Raw genomic sequence first — 25,847 nt, 5'->3', positions numbered from 1 at the left:
AGAATGAATATGTATTTATTTAAAAAAAAATTAAAGTTAGAAATGTGGAAGACAAATCCAAAAGGGCCAGAATTACTGGACCAAGGGTGAAGTTTCATTCTGTGACTTCTGATACTTCTCTTAAACCACAGAATCATGGAATGGTTTGGGTTGGAAGGGACCTTGAAGACCATCCAGTCCAGCCCCCGTCCATTGTCCCAGGTTGCTCCAAGCCCCATCCAGCCTAGTCTTGAAAACTTCCAGGGATGGGGGCAGCCACAGCTTCTCCAGGCAGTCTGTACCCAAGTCTCACCACCCTCATGGAGAAGAATTATTTTCCAATATCCCACTGAACCCTGCCCTCTGTTAGTTTAAAGCCGTATTTAAAAAAAAAAAAAAGAGTAGAAAAAAAGCTGTGTGAGAAATCTGTGTACCAGCAAAAGAGAAGAAAGGAATACCACTAAAACTGAGTATTTTTAGTATTATTGTCCTATTATCTTGACAACTTGTGTAATGAACTGGGAAACAAACAAACACACTTAAGTGAGGATCTCTCACTCCTGGTTCTGGTCAGCAGACAGTTAATTTTTTCCAGCACCCAGGAGGGAGTGTGGCAAGGGCCTCAGTGTTATTGGATAACACCTCAGGTCAGTGCCAGGCTAGAAGAGAGGGTCTCACTTCAGAGGAGAAAGTTCCTTATGGTGGAGCAAGCGTAGCACACGGAGAAGTTTGGATGATGCTGGTCCTGGCTGGAGGGAGTGGTTTGGGTGATGTGGCTGCAGCTGGATTGAGCTCTGCATTCTCTCTTTATTTACACTTTTATTTTTATTATTACTATTGTTGCTCTTGCTGTTTGTTTTCTTATCTCATTGGTGTTTCCAGTAAATTGTTCTTACCTCAACCCATCATTTTTGCCTTTTGTGCCTTCAGCTCTCCTCTTCAGATGCTCCACGGGGAGGGAAAAAAGGCAGAGGAGGGAAGCAAAGGAGTGGCAGTGTGGTTTTGGAGTCTCTAAATTGAGAAGTATCATTCCTAAACCATTACAGTCCTATTATGCCAATTAACAACATACCTGTATATTCTGAACAACGTCTTTGAAGGGAGAGGACCGCTGCATACATGTGTTCACTATGTCCATTGCCCTATCAAAGTTCTTTACATATTCTCCATACATTTTCAGAAAAGGAGCAAGTTTCTGCAGGATATCTCCTAGCCGTGGGTTGACATTCCTATGGTAAAGACACAGGTAAGTACTGAAATCTCTGGAAATCCATGGTATCTTCAGAGAGAAAACACAGCTGTAAGATTTCCACAGTTTTCTCCCACATGCACAAGCACTTACACACACGTGCAATCAAGACAGCCTAAGTTTAGTTTAAGGTAATCTACACAATATCCTAGATGAAACTTCAAACATGAATCCTGATGTACAAGGACCCACATGAACACATAGTGAACATGATAGCTCTGCCCTCACTGTCTTTAAGAGTAGACTGACTACACATCATTAAAGGAACTTCTATATATCTCTTCTGCCCAGCACAAAATCTTGTGGGAAACTTTTACTTATTAAAAATAGTATTTTACACCACTGCCAAATATCTGGATTGGTTTTAACACACAGGGATGGTTCAGTTCAGCTGGGTGATCCCTAGGGACCAGTAACCCCAGGTTAGAGCAGCAGCAGCTACACACGTCCCTCCTCCAAAGTCATGGCCAGGTAGAGAGCCAGCCACTCTTCCCCAGTCTGCCTGTGCAAGACCCTCTTTAGCCAGCTGACAAGCTTCAGAGCCTCTTCTGACTCCCAGACTCTGCAGTTTTCCTCCCTTTGGTTGCAACTGTCTCTGCAAGTGTTAAGTCTGGCATAGAGATGCTGAGATTAATTTATTCCTTCTGGTCACTGATGAACGTGTGAAGACTGGACTCAGACAAGAGAGAAGCAAGCCCTGGTCTGAAGGGCTAGCACAATCTGCACCTGCCACTGCAGGACACAGTGCAGCCAATGTGTCCCCTCAAATCTGGTTTCCTAAATCTGACTTACAAGTAACCTTTCTACCTATCACTGCATTTCTTCCTTATCTACAACTTAGAGAATCACAAAATCATTATGGTTGGAAAAGACCTCTAAAATCAACAAGTCCCACCTTCAATTTATTATAGTAGCTAAATTTTAATTGGTATATGAAAATATTTATTTCAGCTATGATGCCAAAACAAGCAATTTCATTCCTTCCTAGTAGTGTAATTTCATAGTACTGCAATAATAGGAGAGTGGGAATGTAGTAAGCAAAACAGCTTTGGCAATACTTTGAACTGAAAAATGTTCACATTGTATTCTGGAAATTTTGAGTGCTCAGGCCTACTCCTTAAGTCAGAAACGTCTGAGAGATTTCACATGAACATATTAAATAACTAACGTAACGACTGCATTAAACAATAAAAAAATGGAATTTTTTAAGGACTAGGCCTTATGTTTGCTACAATTTCTTGAAAATGTATTTTTAAAATAATTGCAATGACAGCTACCTACCATTCTTGTGTAATTCTTGTTTTGAGCTCAGGAAGAAGAAACTGTCCATGGAAACAATAGATGGAAGAAATATTTGAGAAGATGCCTGTTATCACTTCAGATGAAATCCCTGCTTCAGACAATTTAGTGCAAAAAACCTGCAGAAGGTAACAAGACAGTACCAATATTTTTTTAACGAAAAACACTCCTAGATATACTGATTTTAGATTGCAGTTTTGCAAAGCTGACTGCTTAGAAGAGAGCTGCAGATTTTGATCCCTGGTAGCCAGTCCTTGGAGTCTTCCTAAGGAGGTTCATGAAACTTAAGCCCACTGACATCCAGGGTTAGATGTATCACTATAGGCTACAGAAAAAACTAGGAAAATCTGAGCTGTAACTCAAAAAAGATTGTGATGACTGAGAAGATCAGACATCACATATTTGGGAGTGCAAGCTGCAGAGAACATCCAGTCCCTGAAAAGCATTTACTGCTATTTACTCAAAGCAAAATAAACCATGTGATTGGAGTTTGCCCAGTAGGAAAAATTACACTATACTGAATAAAAGCAAAATACGTTCCCTAGATTTCTGTGGTCTAGAAACAGTCTCTGTTCATCTAATACAAACACTGTAAGTGTTCTATAGAGCTCCAAGAGTTGTAGGGTGAAGGGTTCTCCAAGTTACAGCTTCTAACAACATTTCTAGCCAGGTGACAGTTTTCTATTTCTATTTTTCTTCTACTCATTTTTAAAAAGCACTAGGCTAGCAATGTGTCTCATCCTCATTTTTATTTCCTTCCTGCACATTCATAATTTTTTTCTTTGATATAATTATAGAAAGGCCTGACTTGTGTAGTGTCAACTCAAAGTCTGTGGGGAAGAAAATTCAGACTCATCACAACAATTTCACTTCATCCCCACGTGTAAACATGATGGACAACAATGACAAAACACAGTAGTAAAAAAGCAGTTTGCTGTAGGCACAGGTCTGACATGTGGCCTGATTCTACTAAAACTTCAACTTCTTGCACATCAAAGAGCAATCACAGATTTCATAATTTCTAAGTGCCTTCACTGTCCCCGTGATTTCCTCTCCCCATATACCCAGAGAGGAACCAAATGCTGGCAGTGTCTGTGTCTTGGGCTGCTGACTTCCCATTTCCCTTTCTGCCATCCCAATCCTCTGGTTCCCTCTCAGAGAATGCTCCTGCCCAAAGCTTGGCTCTGGGACCAATGGCACACAGCCTGGAAAGCAAACTCCATCTTCCACCTACACACAGCATTTGTATTGAGCTATAGCTTAGGCAAGGGACAGGAGACATCATTGCTGCTCACTGAAAAGAAAGGACAGTTAATTGAAAATGGAATTACCTGGTCCAAGAGATGGAGTCTTTTAACATACGCTTCTTCCGTGTGGAGCAGCTCATTGGCGATGTTGAATAGCTTTTGGGGCTCTGTACACTGAAAAAAAGTAACAAATTACACAATTCATCTGCACCTCCACACCTATGTTCCACTAGCTGTTCTGCTTTTCATTTTGTCAGTGGCCAAAATCCCTACCAGCAGAGGAGGCTGGCGTGAAAGAGATTAGCATATTTCAGAATCTCAAAAGATCACTTTGCTCCAGAGTAATTTTTAATGCTATTCTCTGAAAGAGAAATTAGTAATGCAATCAGAGGCTAGTCAGGACATCACTTGAGTTCATTATGGCTTTATAAAAAGAATCAGAAACACCCTCTAAACCTGGAAATAAGTCTAGTTTATTTCAAACACAAGGCAATAGCTGTAAATCAACTGCTCTCCTTTTTGAACTCAGGTCCTGTAACTAAAATGAAAACTAGAAACCAGGCTGTTCAACCAGATTTCTACCCTAACCAGCACAGCATTACTCTCTATGGCATGTTTTAAAGTTTTTTTGTGCAGCTTTAAACATGGGCCTATTCCCTGGAATGAATTTTCAGCAAGGTAATCCAAATCACTCAGTGAAGCCTTTCATTAAGCTCATTTAAAAAAATAAAATTAGAAATAAACTGCTTGAAAACTAAATACAGTTATAAAGCACTGACTTTAGGCACAGCTCAGCCAAGAGCTACATAGACCCTTCGCTCTCTAAGTGCTTAAAAATACCTGAATTAGTAGAACACAGGCTTGAGCTTCCCAACCATCTTTTACAGGGTTAGTCATTAAACACCATGCCTACATATAATGAAACCAGTCCAGAACAGAGCATTAGCTGGCTTGTGCTCAGGAATACAAGCATGGAAAATGGGCAGCAAGGATGATCAAATGTAGGGAAACTATACTGGGCTGGATCAAAAAGAAAAGACAAATATGGTGAAGGTAAGAGGTGCATTAATGATTCCTGGAATGGAGAACTGGGTTCACTGGGTGCAATTAATCACTATTTCTATGAGAAAACTGAAAGGCATCAAATAAAATCACCAAGGTGCTGCTTCAGGGGCTGCTTCCTCATGCAACAACACTTCCGGCAGCAACCTTCACACAGGTTCACAAAAGAACCAGAAATATCCATAGAGGAAAAATTCAGCTGAAGTCTATTAAACACATGGGGCAATTTCCACTTCAGGAAGTACCTGGACCTGTCACCAGTAGCAGTGCTCCATCCCAAATGCCTGTCTCTGGTGTTCACATTTGGAGCAAGAACTTCTAGATATAACCCTGTGGGCCACCATCAGATTGTTGGAAAATATCAAATAAAGGCTCTCTTTAAGCTTCTTCAACATCACCTTATTTTGTTTCCAAATAAAGTTGATAAGAAGAATTTAAACACCCATCCTCCACACACATTCAGATAAACTGCAGTACAACTGAAAACCTCAAAGGCTTTTCAAAGCAAGCCATGAGCTTCAGCAAACCAGACCCAAGTAGTTATCCCACTCGTGTAGTTATCCCACATGGAATGAGGTGCCACTTGACATGAAGTACCCACAGCTCCATGATGTAAGTATTACTGAAGGAAAAGGAATAGCTTTTCTTTATTCAAAGCAACTCCTCTTTCTAGGTACAAATCTGAAGACAGGCAAACATGCCATGAGTGCAAGTTTTGACATGGACTCTCTCTGCCCTGCCTCTCATATTATTCCAAGTCAGTTCAAATATTCTTTTAAGCTCTTTCAACATGCTACACAACATCCTTCTCTGTTCAATATGTATTAATATTTAAGGGAAGAGAAAAAAAAAATCACAGCACAATAAGGTTTGAAATTGTTCCAAGTAAATACATCTTATTACAGTTTACACTGAAGTGCATTTTGGTGGCCAGTCAAACCCAGTAACTACAAGGATCTCTCACCGAGAAAGAATTTATCTGCTGGTTTTGCTGGGCACAAAGAAGCACTCAAATGAAAGGCACTGATGTAACCAGCTGGCATGCCAGCCACCAAGAGCATCCTTCAAGTTGTTTGAATTCAGAATTGGAAAAATACTTCTTTCCAACCAAATGCATTTGTACACAGAAGTAAATCTTTACATAGCACAGGCGTTTTTTAACCTCCTGACCTTCACCATCTGCAATTCAAGTTTATATTTCAAGAAAACTTGCTGACATCTGCTTAAATAGCAAACAAGGGCTTAATAGACTCAGCTTGAGCTCAGTTTTACAGAGTGACTATCTTCAGTTGCTCTCTCTGCTAGGTAGAGGCAGGCATATTTTTCAGACAAATTTGCAACATATTTGCCTTTCAGTGGGCATAACATTTTAAATTAAATTGTAGATTAATAAATGTGAGGCAGTCTCATTCTAACCTCCTTTAGTGCCATGGCAGGATAGCTTTAACAAAGCCCGGGTCATCATTCATTTTACTAGGAACGAGATATTTCATGGTCCATGTTTCTAAAGGAAAAGTAAAATAAATCTGCATACTGAGATTACGCTCTGCTTTGCACAGTGCTCTTGCTGGGTGACTGCACACCACAGCCACAGCATCTCCTATGCAGTCATTCTCTGGAATCTTACACCTACTGCAGAGGCTGGATGGAACAGTGTGGCTGGTGGGGTGACAAGAAAGATGAGAAAACTGAAGAGGGAGGTGCTGCCTTCACAACATTGAAAGTTCACTCCAGTGCTCTAAGCAGCATGATGCACTTTCACTTCTTTGTGGAAGATTCAAAAATTCATTTTCAGCTGCAACTGAAAAAACAAAATAAAAGGAAACAACAGCCTGAAATCAAACAGAACCAGCTTCTCATGAAGGTCAGATTCACACTTGGAATACTTTTGCACCTCAAATCTTGCAGCAACCATTTTTCATACAATGGGTGCGCACAACTATACTCAGTCAGCATCTGTCTCACACAGGGCTTTCAGCAAATCTTGCAAGAGAGCTGCTGGGATGGAGCTTATGTTAAAATCATACACGATTATTCTTCAAAACCCCACCAGTCAGCCCTGCAAAGAACAGAAAAAGTCCCAGAAAGATTATGGACCACTTCCTACTCAACAATGCTGAAATCAATACAGAAAAGTTATCCTATGAGTTAGGATATCTTTGGTTGTCTTTGTTACACTGAAGTGACATTTTCCTTAAGAATTTTAAACCAAATATGATTATGATGATGATGGCATATCTGAATTTTCTCAATCAACTTTATGACTAAAACATTGACATACAGACTTTTTTTTTTAGAATATACATGGAGACAATCTCACTCAAAGGTCTGAGTAGCAGGGCTGCAGGCCAAATTTTACAATATGCACTGGACAATGAAATCAGATGTGAAACTCCAGCCACGTACAGGCAGAATGGAAGCATGTGTCCATAAATGCATGAGACCCATGTGGGACTCCATTGTTACTATTTACACAACAGGATGCAGAACAGAGGGAGAAAAGCATTTTTTGGTGATTACAAATGACCATATATTACCCTTAGTGAAAAAATACCTAAATAAAAAGCTATGAAGCACTGATACCCCTCCCAGAAGCATTACTCAGACTCTCAGACAGTCATCAGAAGTCTTGCAACTTTGGACCACGACAGTCCCTCAGTCTGACTTTCATGTCACTTCTTTTCTTTGTAACCATCTTTGTAACCATCCAGGTTAATGTGCATCACTTCCTGGAGCTCCTGACATTTTCTGAGACATTATCGAAATTAACAGGCTCCCCTTGGTTCATTTTAATTTTGATAAAAGGTAACTGGAAATTGCAGTAAGCCACTCCTGAGATTTTAAAATCTGTGCTAATCGTGAGTCCTGGAGACTGCTGCAGACTCCTAAAGAAAGCCACATCACTGTACAGGTAAACCTAGACTAAATAAAACAATACCAGTCATGTATCAGGCAAAGTTATCATCCCCAGCCATGGGCTGTGTGAAAGCCTGGGTGGAAGATGGAGAGATAACTGAAGTAGAAAAGAACAGTTATTCATGAGCTTTACTTACGCTGATATCCTAGGAGTTACTGAGCCATCATTAAATCACTCTGCAGCTGTACTTATGCATTCTCCTCCAACTATAACAATTTTCATATTTAATGAGACCACTGGTTACCTTCATGGTGCAGCTGCAAAGCCTGGTACTAGGGGTAGGAGGGGGAATGCAGGAAAATGACACTCTCCCAACTTAAGGTTTTCTGAAGGAGATAAGGTCTCCCCACCTCCCAAGCCAGCAGCTGATGCCAACTGAATTCTCCTCTCTTCCTCCAAGCAGGAAAATTATCAGTTTTGTCAAGGGTGATGTGAAATTCCAGCCTGAGAATAACCATGAAACAATTCAACTTTGAATCACATTAGCTCTCCTTGCTTCACTGTAGCCCTGAGTCCGCAGTGCCCCATATCTGTAACAGAATCAAAGAGGGGAGCCAGAAATGACCTCAAGTTGTGCCAGGGGAGGTTTAAATTGGATATTAGGAAAAAGTTTCTTCACTCAAGGGTCAGGCATTGGAAGAGGCTGCCCAGGGAAGTGATGGAGTCACCACCCCTGTAAGTGTTAAAAAAACAGGTAAATGTGGTCTTTAGGGGCACAGTGTAGGGGTGGACCTGTCAGTATTAGGGTACTGGTTGGACTCAATGATCTTAGAGGCCTTTTCCGACCATAACGATCTGGTGATTTTATGTGGACACTTGACACAGAAATTGGCTTCACCCAATGTGTCCCCAGAAGAGGGCACAATCTTTATACTGAAGAAGAGAGAGCTGCTCTCTCAGCCTTCCTCCTCTATGTGACTGCAAAAGCAAGGTGACTCAGTGTAGCTTGGTGAGCCTCAAAACTGCCTTTCAGAAGGGCAGGGACAAACTGCAAGGGACAACCTGCAGTGCATTACATAAATGCACATCACGAAGAAGGGTAATACAAAAAAACCCAAAACACAGGAGTTTTCTTCTGGAGATACCTCTCTCATAAACTCACCAGGTAAGCTCCAGAGAATTACGACCTCATAATGCTGTGTTTTTTCATCCTTATTTCCTACTATATGGACACAACCTAAGGAACAAGACTTAAGAACAGGCATCAAATCATTGAAGTCTTACAGAACATTGGTATTTGTCAACAAAGCACTTCTTAATCATATGGCAAAGTGTTCAGTTGGGGTTGTCACAGTTTGTTTGATACAGCATTGCTAGTCCAAACTGCAAATTTAATTACTAGATTAAAGACTTTTTAATGTAATGTATTATTTTCCAGGAGTTGGACTTTGATGATTGTTATGTGTTCCTTCCAGCTCAGGAAATTCTATGATTCTATGGTTCCTTGCTGGCCTGTTGCAACTAATAATGTATCTTTTAAATAATATTTCAGTGGCACACATGCACATACATACACATTATGACTACAAAATAATTAAAGTCACAGTGTGTATGTATGTATAAACACACTTGTCAAGCTCTGAGGTACAGAACTTGCATGCCATTTTCATAATTCTTTTACAGTCACCAGATGATGGACCTAGAAACTAAGAAATGCATTCTGATGTCCACAATTCCAAAGGGGCAAGCCCTTGACAGACACAGATCACAATACACTTGGTGATTTCAACAGAATCACCCGATCTGTAGAAACTGAGGTGTGGATGCTGTACTTCACTAGCTATAGATTGTTAACTGCAGCTGCTCATCATCTTTAAAACACAGAAAATCAGTAAAAATCTCATCTATTAACTTTACTGTCATCATGGCTTGGGGGGAAAAAACCTAACAAACCCAAACAAAGAGAGCCATCAAACAAAAAGTGCAAAAAATGGAACATTTTGCAGATATTTTGCAAAAGTCTGTTTTGTTTTGGTTTTTTTTTGAAAAATCTTATCCCTTTTAGCAGCACTATTTCTAAAAAGAACTGTTTTGATAAGCTGATAATCAAAGGAATCTGTCATTAATCTTACACAGCTGCTGGAAATACACAACAGCATGGACTACATTAGTCTGGAATCAAAGAAAAATCTCTTTTCCAGCTACAGTTTTCTGAAGAGTAATTTGACATAAGTACCAGTAAAACAACTTATTTGCAGTTAAGAAGTGGTCACACCAACAAAAGCACAGGCTTCTGTAAAAAACACTCTAAATTTTGTGTAAGACAAGATTCTGATTCTGCCCGTTCTACTCAGACACAAGGTCCTGACCTTGCAAGATGCACTATCCAATTATCTCTCTGAAGAACACGAAGCTCCACGGAAAACAACATGCTCTAACAAGATGAACCTAGGCAAATCCAAACAACAATCACAAGTTGGGGGTCTTGACCTACAGATGTATTGGAATTTTAACAGCTTATCTCTGGCTGTGATGGATTGTCTTATATTAAACCTTTCAAAGCAAGCTGGGAACCTTTCTTAAGAACTATCTAGGTCAGGAACAAGTGAGGATCTGCATAAAGCAGGAAATAATACTGACTATCATGATCCATTGATGAAAAACCAACCAAATAAATAATCCAAACAATGTATGAAAATTATGCAAAAGACCTCTTGCCAGTGTCAGGAACTGGTTTCTGAGCACTCAATGGCAATGAACAAATTCCCTTACCTTGTTTATATCCAAATACTCTAACTTTGGGACTTCTGCTGTCTCTTGCTCCTCACTGCTTCCTTCATCAATGTCACTGTCCTCGTCCTGCGTGGAGTCTCTCTTCTGCTCCACAGAGGAAGGTTTGGTGCCCTTTCTGTCAGGTTCCATCTCTCCTGGGTTCCCAGCCATGCTGGGCTTCTTCTGCTCTGCCCCTTCTTCACTGGGGAATGTTTCCCCAGCCACACTACAAGAAGGACTATCAATACCACTGTCTCTGTTGGGAATTTTACCACTCCCATTCAGTTCTACAGTTGAGTCTTTATCGCAAAGCTCTTCTTGGGGCTCTTTGCTCACAGTCACAGCAGTACAGAGTTCATGGCCTTTGTTATCACCTATGCTCAGCTCTCTAATTTTCATTATGTCTGTGTTAGTTAGATCCATGCTGCATGGTATGTTGGGCTCAGCTTCATGCAATTCAGTTTTGTCATTTGTGGAAGAGCCACTGGAAGCCACTGTGTCACAGTCACACAAGCTCATCTGCTTGGATGAGTCCAGGCCAGGTTCCATCTTAAGAGCTAAATTTAACTGGTTTCTTTGAAGAATATGTACAGGTTGCCTGTGGGTGAAGAGAAGCACCACAGTCATATTAACACTCTGGTTTCACAAGTGCCCTGAGAGGGTCTGATTGTCATTTGATTCAGGTTGCATTTCTTGCACCCCAATGACAATCCCAGAAGGCAACAGAGTAACATTGCAATAATAATGATCTCCCAACAACATCCAACAAAAAAAATCACCCCTGCATTCTACTGAAATGGCACCACCAGAATCCTGGGCCTTTAGTGCTTTCCATGTCACCTTGAAGAACAGTCTGGTTTGAAGGTCTGGAGAAGGAATCACCTTTAAAAGGAAGCAATTGGTTCTGGGCTCGTTTAAACAAGAGCTCTCATTCTTCAACAGAACCAAACCTTTGTGACAAGGTATTTTCTGCAGAGAGGATGCACTGAAGCATGAGAAGGCACTACTCTTCCTTTTTGAAAGACAGCAGGTTCACCCAGGTGACAACACTCCAAGGCACAGTATGATGGCTGTCTCCTTCTCCCTCTTTGTGAAAAAAGCCTCATCACTTAGATCCATCAGGCAGATTTGTCCTTCAGGAAAACTTTTCATATGTTTGTAAAATGAGCTGGGTTTACAGCAAAAAAACATGTGTTTTATCCAATCTAGTGTCTTTCACATACAAAATTTTGGAACAGCTGTTCTACATGACATTGTTTCACAGTACCCTGTACCCACAGTACCCTGTACCCTCCAAGAACCAAGATCTGATGTTTAGTATATCTTTTTCACAGAAAAATCAATTATTTCAAATCATAACAATCAAGTTCCTATGATGCAATTCTCATGTTGAGCCAATTTACTGAAAGCAGTCTGTTGGCTACTTGCCTCTGCTAGAATCTCACCAAATTCAGCAGGTCTTAAGCTCCTTAAGCATAACTCTATGCTACAAACTGAAACTCACAGCTTTTATTAAAAAGATACTTTGTCCTCAGTGAAGCTTTGCCCTTCCAGCAGAAAATGTCCCAAGAGGACTTTCCATGTGATCATTACAGTTAATGCTTTCTACTATTATATTCCAAGTTAAAAATGCAGAAAAGGGAGAAGAGAGCAGATCTCACAAAGCCATATTTACCTAATATTTTCAAATTTCTCAATGAGCGTGTTGACTCCTGCTGATATTGGTATTTCTTCCTCTCCAGGTGCTAAGCTCCTTGATGACTTGGGATCAGCTGGCAAAGGCCGAGATGGTGCAGGAGGAATTCTTTCCTGCCCAGGTTTGAGATGGACAGGCTTAGGAGGTACTAAAAAAAGAGAAGGGAAAAAGCAGGAGGATAAATCTCCATCTTCTTTATCTTAAACTGGAAACAAAATCCAGACCGAGAGGTATGCATTCTTTCTTCAATCTTTATAAACAGCACAAGTGCGGTCCTGAAGTATTGCTAAAACCAAAGCAATCTGCTAAAGAAAAATGATGGGCTTGTATTTTGTGTTTCTCCAGCTAGCTTAGCCGTGCTAACAAACAGAGTGGCTTGCAGCACTGCACTGCTTCCTCATTACCAAACAGGATGCACAGCTTATGCTTCAGTTTGCAAGTTTGCTTGCCATCTCAATCACACTAATGAGCTTCCCCTTTCATGACTTCTCAAAATTCTGGCACCCCATTGAATCTTTTAGGAAAAAAAAGGGCAGAGGGATGAACCAAATCCCAAAATAAACTATCAAAACCCAACCCCAGCATGGATTTCAGTGCCTTGTGTTTGTTTGCCACAGGCTGAACATAATGGCTTTTCTTCCTCTCATTCTCCCTCCCCCCTCTCTCCTGTGGTGTAGAAGTCTTCACAAATTTCCTTCCTCTTTTGGTTCTATGTTGAGTTGCATATGGTATAAATAAAACAAGTATTGTAAGAACCTTCACATTCCACTTCAGAGCTCACAAGGAGGCCAAGGTACAAAGTTTACCACAGTATTTCAAAAACAATGGCATTAAAATGTAATGTTGTTTAAAAAAAATTAATCAGATCTTCCACTGATTGCAGAGTAAATGATTTATCATACACAGGCAGCAACTCATGGCCACAGGTTCCCATGCTGTCATGGTTTCATATAGGGAAAGCAACTCCCATAGGGAGAACTGACACTGGAAGGCAGGAAACCTCACTGTGGAGCTGCTCCCAAAGCGCACACTGATTGGATAGCACTGCCAAATGTGTCCTCTAATCTAGACTATCCAATGAGTTAACACATTAAATGAGGAAATTCTAACTACACGTTGTGTTAGAAAACATTTTCAGGAACAGTTTCTTCCAACCATTTCTGACTCTGATCATTCATTTGGCATATGTGATCAGCATTGTAATGGGGCTTGAATTAACAACTGTTCTGAATGTACTTCCAGGGTTACTTGCTTCAGGAGGATAAACAGAGGCATATGCACCCCAAAAGACAATTCCAACTGTCCTTTCCTTGCAGAAGGTTCTGCATCTGTTCTATGATCCACATCAGCCTAGATGTCTGCCCTCCTCCAGCAGATGGGCAGCTGCCAAAGTAGTACATAGCCAGACAGTGTCTGAGGTCAGTGATGAAGAGCTGTTAAAGCATTTCAGAGTTCTGAGTATAGGTCAGATTTTAAAGTTCCTACATTATTTGATTTATTTCAGCATGAAAGAATAAAATCAAATTTTCTAAGAATCTGAGCTCTAAGATGACACTTCCTATAAGAGGACTGATTTGCCCAGACTCCAAAACCATCTGAAATTCCTATCCTAAAATAAAGGATAGGAATTCGTTCAAGTCCAATTTTGAAGAGACCTCTACAAGCCCTATCTTATGCAGGAATAACAGGGAAACAGGAAAAGAAGGTCTTCTTGCATACAAATGGGATGGTGAAGATCTGAGTTTTGTTCACCAGGATTTCATATGCACACCATGTGACCAGTGAGTGTCTGGCCATGTCTCTCCTTGTAAAAATAAAGAACAACCTAAAAACAAGCATCCACATAGTGATCTGACACATCTAGCCAAAGACAAGCTCTGTGCTCCTTACAGAGGGTGCATAGTTCAGCAGGCAGGCACGTCAGAACCTACCCTACATACCCCATCAGGCCTTCAAAGCTGGCCCTGATCCATAATACCCAAAGGTTTTGTAATAACATCAATGCATTTACACTGTCTCTCACTGCTGTCCATGTAAACGTTTGATGTCTTTCCTGTTAGTGGATTCATCTGAATCACCTCTGATATCACACTCTGCACTGGACCAAAAGGAAGCAGGAGAGCACTTTTGTTCATTCTGAATTTTTACCTACTGAAGTAATGTTGAGAAATGGAGACATCAGCATGGAGGCAAAGCCACTAAACCTACTAAGGACTACTTAGCAAGCAAAATTTCAGCCACACCAGATGTGGTTCAAGGCCAAGTGCACCTGGGTCAGGGCAATCCCAGATGAAGACTGGGCAGAGAACAGATCAAGATTACTGAACAGACACTTTTTTACTATACCTTTTTGTTGTCAGTAATAACAACATTCCTGGAACAACCACTAATTAAACTTGGGCTACCAAGACCTCTAGGTGAAAGCTCCATAAAGACACAGACCTTGTGAGATGTTTCAAGCATGAAGTAATATAATAATTTAATGTTTAAGGTTTACTCCCAGAAGCATAAAATACAATGCTTTCTTTGAATTCCTTTTGTATAGATATTTTAATTGGGAGGGGGTAGTGGTGCAATGGCTCAGTGTGTACAACACCAAAATATCTTCTTTTTCAGATGACAATCACCATCTACCACATGGACCTATATCTTCTAAACATTTTAATTTATGAAGTTAGTATCTTCTTGAGGCCTAGCTTTCTTTGTTCCAAACATCTCTCAAGCTCCATGATTTTTGCATCCTCAATTCCCTTGAGGCAAATACCCATTACATACATAACTGTAATCAATTCTACAAAGCATGAGGTGATGAGAGGAGGGCTCTTGGCAAACTGGCATTACAAAGAGAGACCACATGTTGTTTTGCTGATGAAGAACCATGAAAACAATTTATATTCCTTCAAGAAATTTCCTACAGGTTTTTTTGTAGAATTCAGATGCCTGGGGAGACCAGAAGAACAATTTAGGACCAGCTGGAACACGCTTCTTCCTGGTTCTTCTTTCATCATACTTTGGGATTGCCACCTATTTGACTATCAGCTGGCAGTTCTGTGGAAATACCACAGCCACAGATGATTGGTTTAGCTTCTACTTCATATTTTCAAAATTCATTTTTTTCCGTTTAGGCATTTCCTGTTGCCTACATACATAGTTCTTACAATAAATGGAAAACAGACCAGGTTTAAACAGTAAGATATTATTACCTAAAATACTTCTACATATTTTATAAAAAATGCAAACAATATTGTTAAATTCAACTTACACATCAAAGCTGCATGAGGTATAACAACAGGATGAAATATAAAGTGACAAGCTAAGTGATCGGTTAATGCTGAATCAATTTCTTCTTGAAGACTTCTCTAAGTGGTTATCTAACACTGGAAAATGAAGACAGTAAAACCCTACCAGCTATACATTAGAATGTAAAAGTACTTGGTTTGCTGTGACTCAAACTGGAACAATAATTTTAAAATATTATACTGTATAATATTTTTATATATTTTTTAAATAATTATTATACAGTATAATATTTTAAAATATTATACTGTGCAATAGCAGCTTGTACAATTTCTAGAAGGTCCAAGCCACTTGCCTTGGGGTTTCTGTAGAGGATGCATTTTGGCCAGTGCAGTTTTGGTTTTGGGTTTCCTTCCAGCTTGATGGAGACATTGAGCTGAGTTGATGTGCTGCAGTTCCCCACATGCTTCCAACAAGGGATTGGAGTCAATGTGACACTTGATTTGAAAAGGAGAACAAGGGCAACCTGAGGGAAGGAAGGAAAGAAGTTTTTATTTGGTTCTATTGATCCTGAAGAAAATGTGTGCTACTTCTGGAAGTATATCACTCATCCAAGTTCCTGAGGAAGGGAAGAGGGGAAGGAGAAGGGCGAGTCGTTCACTCACAAGTTATCACAACCAATATACCCAGCCTTAATTATCCTGTTAAAATGCCTGACTGATAAGAAAGGCAGAATTTCAGCAATCCTGTCTTTAATTAATTATTTACTTCTTTACCACGGATACCCAAAATAATAGAGCAAATATAAAACCTAAAAACCATGTCACAAGGATTTCTCTGAACAGAAATACAAGTGCTGTAGCATAAAACGTTATGTTACATTAATAAAATACAACTGCATTATAATGATTCTGAAATACATTCCATGTGGTGGGAACATTACAAGTGAACATTTCTTCAGATTTAATTACTCACATTGCATTTCATCCCTATTTATTAATCCTCCTTATGTAAAATATTAACATGCCTGCAAAAGGCTCCAGTGCAGAAGATGCCATTAAGATACAATCCAGTGTCAACACAGAGAAAGAAGTGATTAATATGATCGTTGGTCTTTAGTTTTACATTCTTGATTCACTTCTGTGAAGACTTGGAAAACAAGCCATCATGGACCCTGCAGTATTTGAGTTGGAGTTTTTTGAACTTGTGGCAACCCTACATAAAATCCTCACATCAGCTTTTCTAGTGCGTCACAAGAAGGTTAAAAAAAGTTTTAAAAGGAATGTGGTTTAAAGTTGCTGTATATGAACATATAAATATATAGGGTTCTTGCAGTACTCAGAAATGAAAATTACATCAAATTTAGAAATTTGAACATAAATGCACTAAAAAAGGGCAAAGAAAACATGACAAACATTCTTTCCCTATTACTGTTTTGAAATGGCTGAATTTACCAGAATCTCGCCAGAGCAGAGGGTGGCCTGCATCACACAGGAAGGATTCATCTAAAGGTGAAAAACCAGTCTTTTCCTTTCTCTGATGTCTTCAACAATATGGCTTTAGCTTCAAAAACACAACCTACTTTCAGCCGGATTCCTATTAAGATCAAAAACCTGAAATGAAAAGCACTCCTATTCACATCAACTAAATTGTCCTGGATTTATATTAATGGTATTAAATCAGGATGTGACCTTTTGAATAAAGCCCCTGGAGTCTGAGCCATGGACACTGCAGATTTTGCTGTCAAAAATAGATTCAGATGGCACAAATCTACTTACTGATCTCTGCCACCCAAATATACAATCCCTGAATTCGCCATGTATGGCTGCCTGTTGTTGCTGTTTGAAGCTTCATTAGTATTTCTACCACAAAAATCTTCTTTTCAGCATATTTGAGACCAGCTATTAAGACATCCTTCCAGCTAAAACCAGGAAATTTTAAGTACTAAGTTCTATTCAAATATAATTTCATTTAACAGAAAAATGCAGTGAAAACAGAGAAGATTATTAGAACAGATTACTAGATTACTGCAAACACATCACTGACAGAATTTACACTGATAGCTCAGCTCTGGGTACCAAAAACTCCCTGTGACAGCAGCAGTGCTGTCACAGGCCAGCTTTTAAGGGGAAGGACTAGGACTTCTTCCTTATGATCAGTAGCTCAACACAGACAGAAATTAAAACACTGCACAAGGGAAAAGCCTAAATTTGAGAAAATTAGAAGGGCAGCATGTAGAAAACAGAGTCCAGTGTTTCTGCAGGTATTCACCAGCGTGTGACTGGAATGCAATCTAGCAATGTTGTATTTTCTTAAAAATTGCTTCAGTGATCCAATTCCTCAGTGGACAAATCTCTGCATCTACCACAGCTCTAGAAAACAGGACAAGACCCCTCTAACCCATGCTGTGTTGTCTGATGAGACAAGCATGGCACATGGCACTGAGCTGACTCTGGCAAAGCACCAAAGTCCTGGTAGATGCCAGACATGTCCACAGTCCCCCAGAGCAGCTGAAGGAGGAGAGCACAGCTCCTCCTGCCCTCGGGCACCACATCCCTAGGGGTATCCCTAGTAGCCCAGCTACTCCATGCTGACTTGGGATAAAGTACCAGTTACCCTAAGCATTCCCCATTCTTCTTCAACCACAGCCAGAAAAAAAGGTCAGTCCAGTTGGCATAATTTTGTGAAGTTCCAAAAGGAATTAAAACCCAATTCCTTTTTTTTTCCTCCTGGAATTCATTGCTGTGAGGCACCTTACTTTTCTTACTAGAACCAAAAGCTTGTGGTTCCTTCACTGCTTTCAAATGTATGGCACCACCAGACACTCCTTTTGTCTAGGCTAGAACTTCTTATGGTACTGCAAAGTAGGGTGTTTTGACGCTTATCTTATAAACTCACACATAAATTCTCCCTCTTACGCCTGCTTTATTAACTCCAGCATTTTCCTCAAACCCACTTAAAGCTCACCTCTTCCTCCTGTCCCCAGCCCAGCTGAGACCTCAAAAGGGGGGTAAGGCAGTGTGTGCTGGGGCTGTACAGCCCTGCTACAGAACCCAGCTCAGAACACAGACAACAACTAGCTTACATTTTTCTGGCATTCCAAAACATAAAATTCAGCAAAAAAGTGTGACAGCAAAGTTACTGCCATAAGCTTTCAGAAACAGATGCAATTAAGTAAACATTATGTTCCAAACCAAGCAAGAATCTGGAATGGACTGCAATTCCCCACCAAAAGAGAGGCATACCACTTACTTGTGCTTGAGCAGAGACTCACACATTTTTCTTACTGGCTTAAGCTGTAAGAAAACTAAAAAGGAAGAACAGCTCCTGCTGCAGCTTTCATTTCATGCGTTAAATGCCATATTCACAGGAACTGGCCTCCCCCAGCTCACTTCCGACCACAACTGCGGTTGGTGAGTCAAAGTATATAAATGTGGCAAATAACCATGGAGGAGCTGTGCTAAGCACAATTCATAGGGGATTACTGCTGGGTTTGAGTTTCAAACCATTTGAAAGGCAATACAAAGGATGCGGATGGTTTAGAAGCCTGAGTCTTCTGAAACAGAAAAGAGAAATGTAGATTGTGGAATCCTAGATTCCCAGCATGGTTTGGAGTGGAAGGTACCTTACACAAAAAGCATCTTGTTCCAACCCCCTTCCACTAGACCAGGTTGCTCAGAGTCCCATCCAACCTGGGCTTGGACACTTCTGAGGATGAAACAGCCAGAGCTTCTCTGGGCAACTTGTGCCAGGACTTCACCAACCTCACAGAAAAGAATTTCTTCCTAACATCCAACCTAAACCGAAGCTCTTTTAGTTTGAAGCCATTTCCTCTTGTTCTATCACTACATACCCTTGTAAAAAGTCCCTCTCCAGCTCTCTTGTAGGCCTCCTTCATATTCTTACAGAGCTTTTTGCTTAGATATAGTTTGATATTAATGCAAGAACAGTGAGTAACAGCAGTAACATCATGGAAACCAACAAAAACACAGCTCTCAGCACACAAACTCTCAGTCTGCTTCGCTGTCTGAAAAGGGAAATGAGGGACCACAAAAGGTGGCAATAATGAGGGGCCACAAAAGTGACAATAAATGCATTTCTACCAGCATGGGATGGAGCTTGCTAAAATATTTACATCAAATGCCCTGAAAATGTTCAAAGCTTCTTCTTCCCCTATCCTGCTCTCCCATCAGAATCTTCATGGGAAATGATAAAGGATGAAATAAAATCTAAAATTTTTGAATGAATGCTGCATTTTAGGGTAGACTCCAACTCTGAGGAGCCACAGAGGAGCTGCTGCTTTGGGTTCCTACAAAAATAACAACGCTGAAAAACCCAAATTGCCCAGTCTGAGTAGGGCTGCCAGAAATTTGGTATATTCAGCTCACCTCACACCACTACAGCAATAGAGACACAAAAAAGAGTTTTTCACAGAAATAATCATGTTGCTAAAATTAATAAATTTGTGCATGTAAAGCATAAGAAGGACCAATAGTTTCCCTAGACCTATAATGCTAGTATTTGGGATTCTGAGATTTCGTGTACTTTTAACCTGTTCTGACTAATTTAATCTGCATCAGGTGGGGATGCTTTCTCTAAAAGATGTTTCATAGCATCTCTATTGAACATCACTGTCATTGTATCTTCCACAAATCTGCATCGAAATATCCCCTTTATTCTCATTAGATTCATCTAAGGTACATTCCTGCAAGCTTGTCTTGGCTTGCAACAGCAGTATGTAACCAAAAGTATGTATTTTATCACTGTCTGTTAAAACCAGGTGGGGCAGTGATCCTTATCTCCAGGGCAGATATCTTCTGTTAATCCATTTGTTAGAATCACTGGGACAGTGTTCTTTATCTTTTCCACAACCCATCCTTCCTCTAGGGAGATATCCTTCTGTTAATGGGCCATTGTGTCCCACTGCAGGACTAATAAAATCACATCATCCCATTGGGAGATGCTCCACTCAGGGAGAGGAGCCAAGCATTTCCTGCCTAGACAAAATCTGATATTTGGAACATCAGAGCAGCCTTATCCACTGGATTCTAGAGGAAAACTGCACCCTTCTACAGGACCAGTGCTTCAACAGAACCACATCTGTTACTTCAGGAGGACTGCAGCCACCATTTAATCAGACTGCTACCAACACCCTGACTGATAGGGTGTCAGGTTGTATTCTGACTCTGTCACTGTTTTGGTTTTCTGCATTACTGCCTTTTTATTTTAATTTTCCTAGTAAAGAACTGTAATACTTATTCACATATCTTTGCCTGAGAGCTCCTTAATGTCAAGATTACAGTAATTTTGAGGGAGGGGGTTGACATTTTCAATTTCAAAAGTGGCTCCTGCCTTCTTTAGCAGACACCTGTCTTTCAAACCAAGACAAAGCTAATCCAGATAAAGTATGTGCTTTACCAGCACTGGCACACACCTTATATTTTTCATCATCTGAATCACAACAGGCATATTCTGGAGATATGAGTTTTCAGCTCTGATTTGTGTTCTTCTTTAACAGGTTTTTACATACAATGACTAAAAACCTCTTTTACACACTCATTTCAGTGCAGTCTCTGTATCTGTCATTGCAATCTTGTTTTTATTGCCCTATCCAGAACAGCACCTAATCCAGGTACCTGTGTAAATCTTTTCCAACACTCCTCCACCTCTGATCCTGCAGGGGATTTCTCCACAACTGCTTTAAAGAAACCATTACAGAATTTTAATTACTCATTTAATGTGGTATATTTTAATTTAAAGAATTACCTTTACAACAGACCTACATCAGCCCTTCTCTCACAACAATAAAGCACACTCCTTGTCCCAACTCAGTGTTCCCCAGACAGGCTACTAGAGCACAGTCCTCATTTTCTATACTGCACATAAATTTAAAAACTTCACACTCCATACCCACATTTGTCCAGCCAGAAACACTGTGGGCACTGTCAGTTCTACACGAAGCAGGAATGCAGTGTCAATACAGGCTCTCTGGCTCCCCACCACTGCAGGGGCAGCTTGGGCACTGGGGCCTTTATCTCAGATATGGGTTAGCTGGCAAGCTGCTAATAAAAGTTGGCTATAAAAGTGATTCTTAAGTGTTTACTTTACATTTATATAATTACAATGGTCAGGAGAAGGTTTCTGAGTGACAGAAATTAGGAGCTTCAACACCTAATTATTGCAGCACTACTTAACACAGATGTGTAAACCAAATTCCTGACAAAATCTTCATACTTACCCAATGGCAAGGTAAAGAAAAGGCAAAAATACAAGCATGTCTCAGGAAATCCTGCTGCAAGAAAGTCGTTACATACAACTTTATGGTGGGGCAAGGAAAGAAAAGGCAAAAAAATCAAGCAGACACTCCTACTCTTAGGCGTTTTATGTTGTTCTGAGTACAGCTGTCTGCCACATCCCCCACAGACAGCACAAAGCAAGGATCCTTCCAAGGCCAGTCAAATATGCCCCATAATTTCAACCAAAGTACCAACGATTATCTTGAGATATAATACAGGATCAATTCAACTTGCCACTAGTAGAGAAAATTTAAACTTCTTTCCAGGTCAAAAAAATCAGAATCTATCATTAACTATATGGAAGGTCATCTTTACCTAGTAAAGAAGAAAGGTGGTATTTCTTATTTTATTTTTATTTTGTAGTAGGCTGCCAAGAAAACTCTGGCCAAAAATGAATGAAGGGGAAAACCACATCAGCTGAATGGGAAGAAGGACCAGCTTCCAAACCTGGCAATTCCAAGGGGGCCTGAGAAGTGGAAGCAACAGCCAGAAAAGCCATACTGAGGACAGAATAAATTCACTCAGAAGAAAAATGAGAAAAAAAAACAAAGTAAAGCACCACAGAATATATTCTCCTCCAGGACTAACATAAAGCACAACAAAGCCCCAAAACAAAAATATTTTTCTTTCCTGTATGAAACAGGATGTGGTACTGCACTTACCTTCCGCTAGTGGGGCTACTGGTCCAAAGTTAAAAAAAAAGTCTTGTGTTTTTACAGACTATGTTTTAATTGAGCCCTCTATTAACATCCACACAGAAGACACACCATCTGCTGCACAGACAGCCCCAGCCTCCCTTCAGTCACAGGAGTCAGCCCCAAATGACAGGGTTGTACTGAAACCTCACTATAAGAAGGCACCCAGCTCATGCAGCTGGCACTCCAGGAACAAGTCCAGCCTCACCATCTCCTGCAGAGAAGGAGGGACTGTGGGCAAGCAGCTCCTCACCGTGCATCACTGTTATCAAAGCACTGGATGGATGCAAGTCCCAAGAGTGGAAAACTTCACATGTAATTATTTCTTTCCTAATAAACTTGTAAGTGATTATAATTTAAACTCTGCTGGAGTCTAAATGAGGACTGATGGATTTTGAGGGGCTTGGGAGATTTTTTCAAGCAGTCATATATGTTCTCTCATGTGGTTTAATGCAAATACTGTTATTTCTAGATCTGTGCCTGCAGTGCTGCTGAGTGTGATAATGAACTACACAGTCAATGCCCTAAGTGCTTCTCCACAGTATCACAGGATCACAGAATGGTTAAGATTGAAGAAGATCTCTAAGGTCACCAGGTTGAATCATCAATCCCCCTACCACCTGCATGTTCACCATTAAACCATGTCCCCCATGTGTCACCTCCATGCATTTTGAACTTACACGTTTTGAACACTCCACCACTGTCCTGGGACCACCTTTACAGTGAGGAAATTTTCCCTAATATCCAACCTAAACCTCCCCTGGCACTGCTTGAAGCTGTTCCATCTTGTCCTGTCACTTGCTACCTGGGAGAAGAGACTGACACCCACCTAAGTGGCAACTCTCAAGTTATTTCATGCTGTTCTATGACAAACTTGTACCAAAGTTATTCTTTCTTATTTTGTTTATATTTGTATCCCTTTGGAGAGTATCAGTCTGGCCTTAGATTTCACCTCTCAGTTGACTCTGACACAGGTGCCCACCAGTAACTTTTGCATCAGCATTTCTATCATACCTCAGCATTTGGGTGTATCTTCACAGATCTGGCTCCAAACTTTGGCATTATGATTTCAAGCCTCCAGTGACATTCCCACAAGGCACACAGGAAACAAATTTCCAATTTGCAAAAACGTTTAATGTCTCTGTATAGGGCTGGAGACTCTTCATTGGTAAGCAAATTCCTGCATTTAACCATAGTCATCTCAATATTAACATTTGGCCTGCTCTTCATACTGACATACAGAGATTAGATGTTAGGGGATACTGAACATCAAATCCCCATAATGGAAGGCAGTTACAAACTTTTATGATCTAACAAAGTATAACAAAGAGGCTGTGAAAATATCATTCTTCTGGAGGAAGCATTTAGCTGACTTTTCCCCTCAAATGGCATGGTTTAATTAGGCTAAAATAATCACCACAGTAACCTTCTGTGACACAAGATCAAAGGTAGAAGAGAAAAGCCCCTGAGACTCCTTCATATAGTAAGAAAAGCAGGTTAAATGACATAAAAGGATTGAGGCATAAAGAGTGACAAAGTAAAGAAGGAGCCTGGGTTAGGTGTCAGCCAGCCTGACATTGCGGGCAACAAAAGCCCTGCCAGAACACTGCTCACAGCACACATCAGGAGATTCAGCCATCACACGGGGCTGGCAGATGCTCTTCCTTTACCAGAGAAAGCGAAGCAAGAAGGGATGAGCAGCCAGACTAATTTTTCTGGTGCATACAAGTCTTGTCCTACTTTTGTGTGATGAAACACATAGCAACTTGTTTAACTTCAGCAGTGGATTTCAAGACTTAATTCCTGCCTTGGCCAAGGCCAAGATATCAAAGTCCATCTTAAATTGTTGCAGGTGCCTAATTTAGAAGGGGAAAGGAGAATTGGTTTTTCATTCATATATTTCATTACAATTAACCTGAAAACCAGAATTTGTTAATTTGTAAGACTGTGTTTTGCTTTGCTTTTCTCTTTTGCAAGAGGATTCACTGAAGAGAGAAGATAATTTCTCCATGACACAGGGGTGCTAATCTACAGACAGCTCCTGATCTCCCAGAAGGGAATACCCCATACAAAACTGATCCCTTTAGTGTTCTCAGAGATCAGCCAAAGGCAGCTGAGCATAAGGTGCAGTGTGTAGCTGCATCTATAAATGCATTTTCACCATGGATTTCCCAACTTGAAGCTATAATTTTGACTGATAGCCTCAGAGCTCTCACTGATGTCAGATGTCTATATCACTTCTAAGATGCCCACCCTGGATGACTCTCCTCTAAGATGCACACACCAGATCCCGATGAATGGATGCAGGCAGAATCTTTATTCAGCATTCCTGAGACTTCCTCTTAGATGGGCAGAGAGTTTGCTTTTTTCTTTTTCTCCTGACACATAAAAGGTTTTTCATGATGATGAAAGAGTCCCAGCTTATAGTTACACTGATTGTCCAAATCAAACAACTATTTTAGACAACACATACACCTGCAACTTAACATCTGTATTACTTTAACACAGGAATTGCAACACCAGAGCGATCCATTACTGTGAAAACCTAAAAAAGTTTGTTCTATGAACAAATTACTACAGCCAAAGCCATCTCAATTTATTCCTTTCAGGTTACCTGAATCTGAGTGATTTACTGTCTTTGGGATTCTCTCCCAAGAACGAGAAAGATGGCAGATCTCCAATTCCCAGAACTGGCGAGTTGTGGGAAGAGGGGAGAACAGAGAAAAGGATTACACTGCCCACCTTCCAGTGATTTAAAAGACACAGTGATGAGAAACAGCCTGATTGAGTCCTTGGAGCAAATTCCAGCCTTCATTCAAAACCATGTCAAAAAATGCTTAATTTCTTCTTTCACTAAAAGCTTATTAAATTGTTATTCCTAATGACTAAAAGCAGCATGCAAGGATCTCTGCTCAATTGATGTGCCTGTGCATCTTCTTAATGCCACACATTGCAAAGTGTAAGATCTCATTTAACCAGCAAAATGAGTAAAAATTATCCTCCATTTAAGATTTAATGACAATATAATTCATCTCCAACAGTGTCCCAATCAACTGGATTTCTCTTTATAGTCCTGAATTGTTTTATTAGTTTTATTAAACCAATAATTAGCCTTTGCTGATTTATAAGTCTATTTAGGTACTAAATAAAAGTAGGTAAAATTGAGCTCAGGTTCTTTGCTACAGAAGTGAGCTTTGCAGGACAGGACTAGCTTTTCTGTGTGATCACAATGTGCTGTCATTCCACACTGCAGAAATCAAGAAAATTCAACTTCATTACTGAAAAGCACAGTTTTGACACTATTTTGACAGCAGAGCTGCATATTTCAAAATCCAGAACAATTTCACAATAATCACTAAAAGAAAAAATATTTTAGCTTTCACTGTGATCCAGTAACACCCTACTTGAAGTTTAAAGCTTTGACAGAAAATGGCCCAGCCATAGTCTTTGAAGCTGGA

The 25,847-nt window shown here is 40.2% G+C and overlaps 1 protein-coding gene across 1 annotated transcript in view; it reads right to left on the bottom strand.

Annotated features, from left to right (window-relative positions):
- Positions 1-25,847, bottom strand: part of FGD3 (FYVE, RhoGEF and PH domain containing 3) — a 94,080-nt gene that overhangs the window by 27,362 nt on the left and 40,871 nt on the right. Inside the window, 6 exon segments of the mRNA XM_062500465.1 lie at positions 1,052-1,208; positions 2,510-2,646; positions 3,859-3,948; positions 10,466-11,063; positions 12,141-12,309; positions 15,754-15,924. Coding sequence (XP_062356449.1) covers positions 1,052-1,208; positions 2,510-2,646; positions 3,859-3,948; positions 10,466-11,063; positions 12,141-12,309; positions 15,754-15,924 — 1,322 coding nt within the window.

This window comes from Cinclus cinclus, chromosome 12 (genome assembly GCF_963662255.1).
Source record: "Cinclus cinclus chromosome 12, bCinCin1.1, whole genome shotgun sequence".
NCBI lineage: Eukaryota > Metazoa > Chordata > Aves > Passeriformes > Cinclidae > Cinclus > Cinclus cinclus.
The sequence above is the reverse complement of the archived record's forward strand: the minus strand, read 5'-3'. Positions and strand labels throughout refer to the sequence as shown.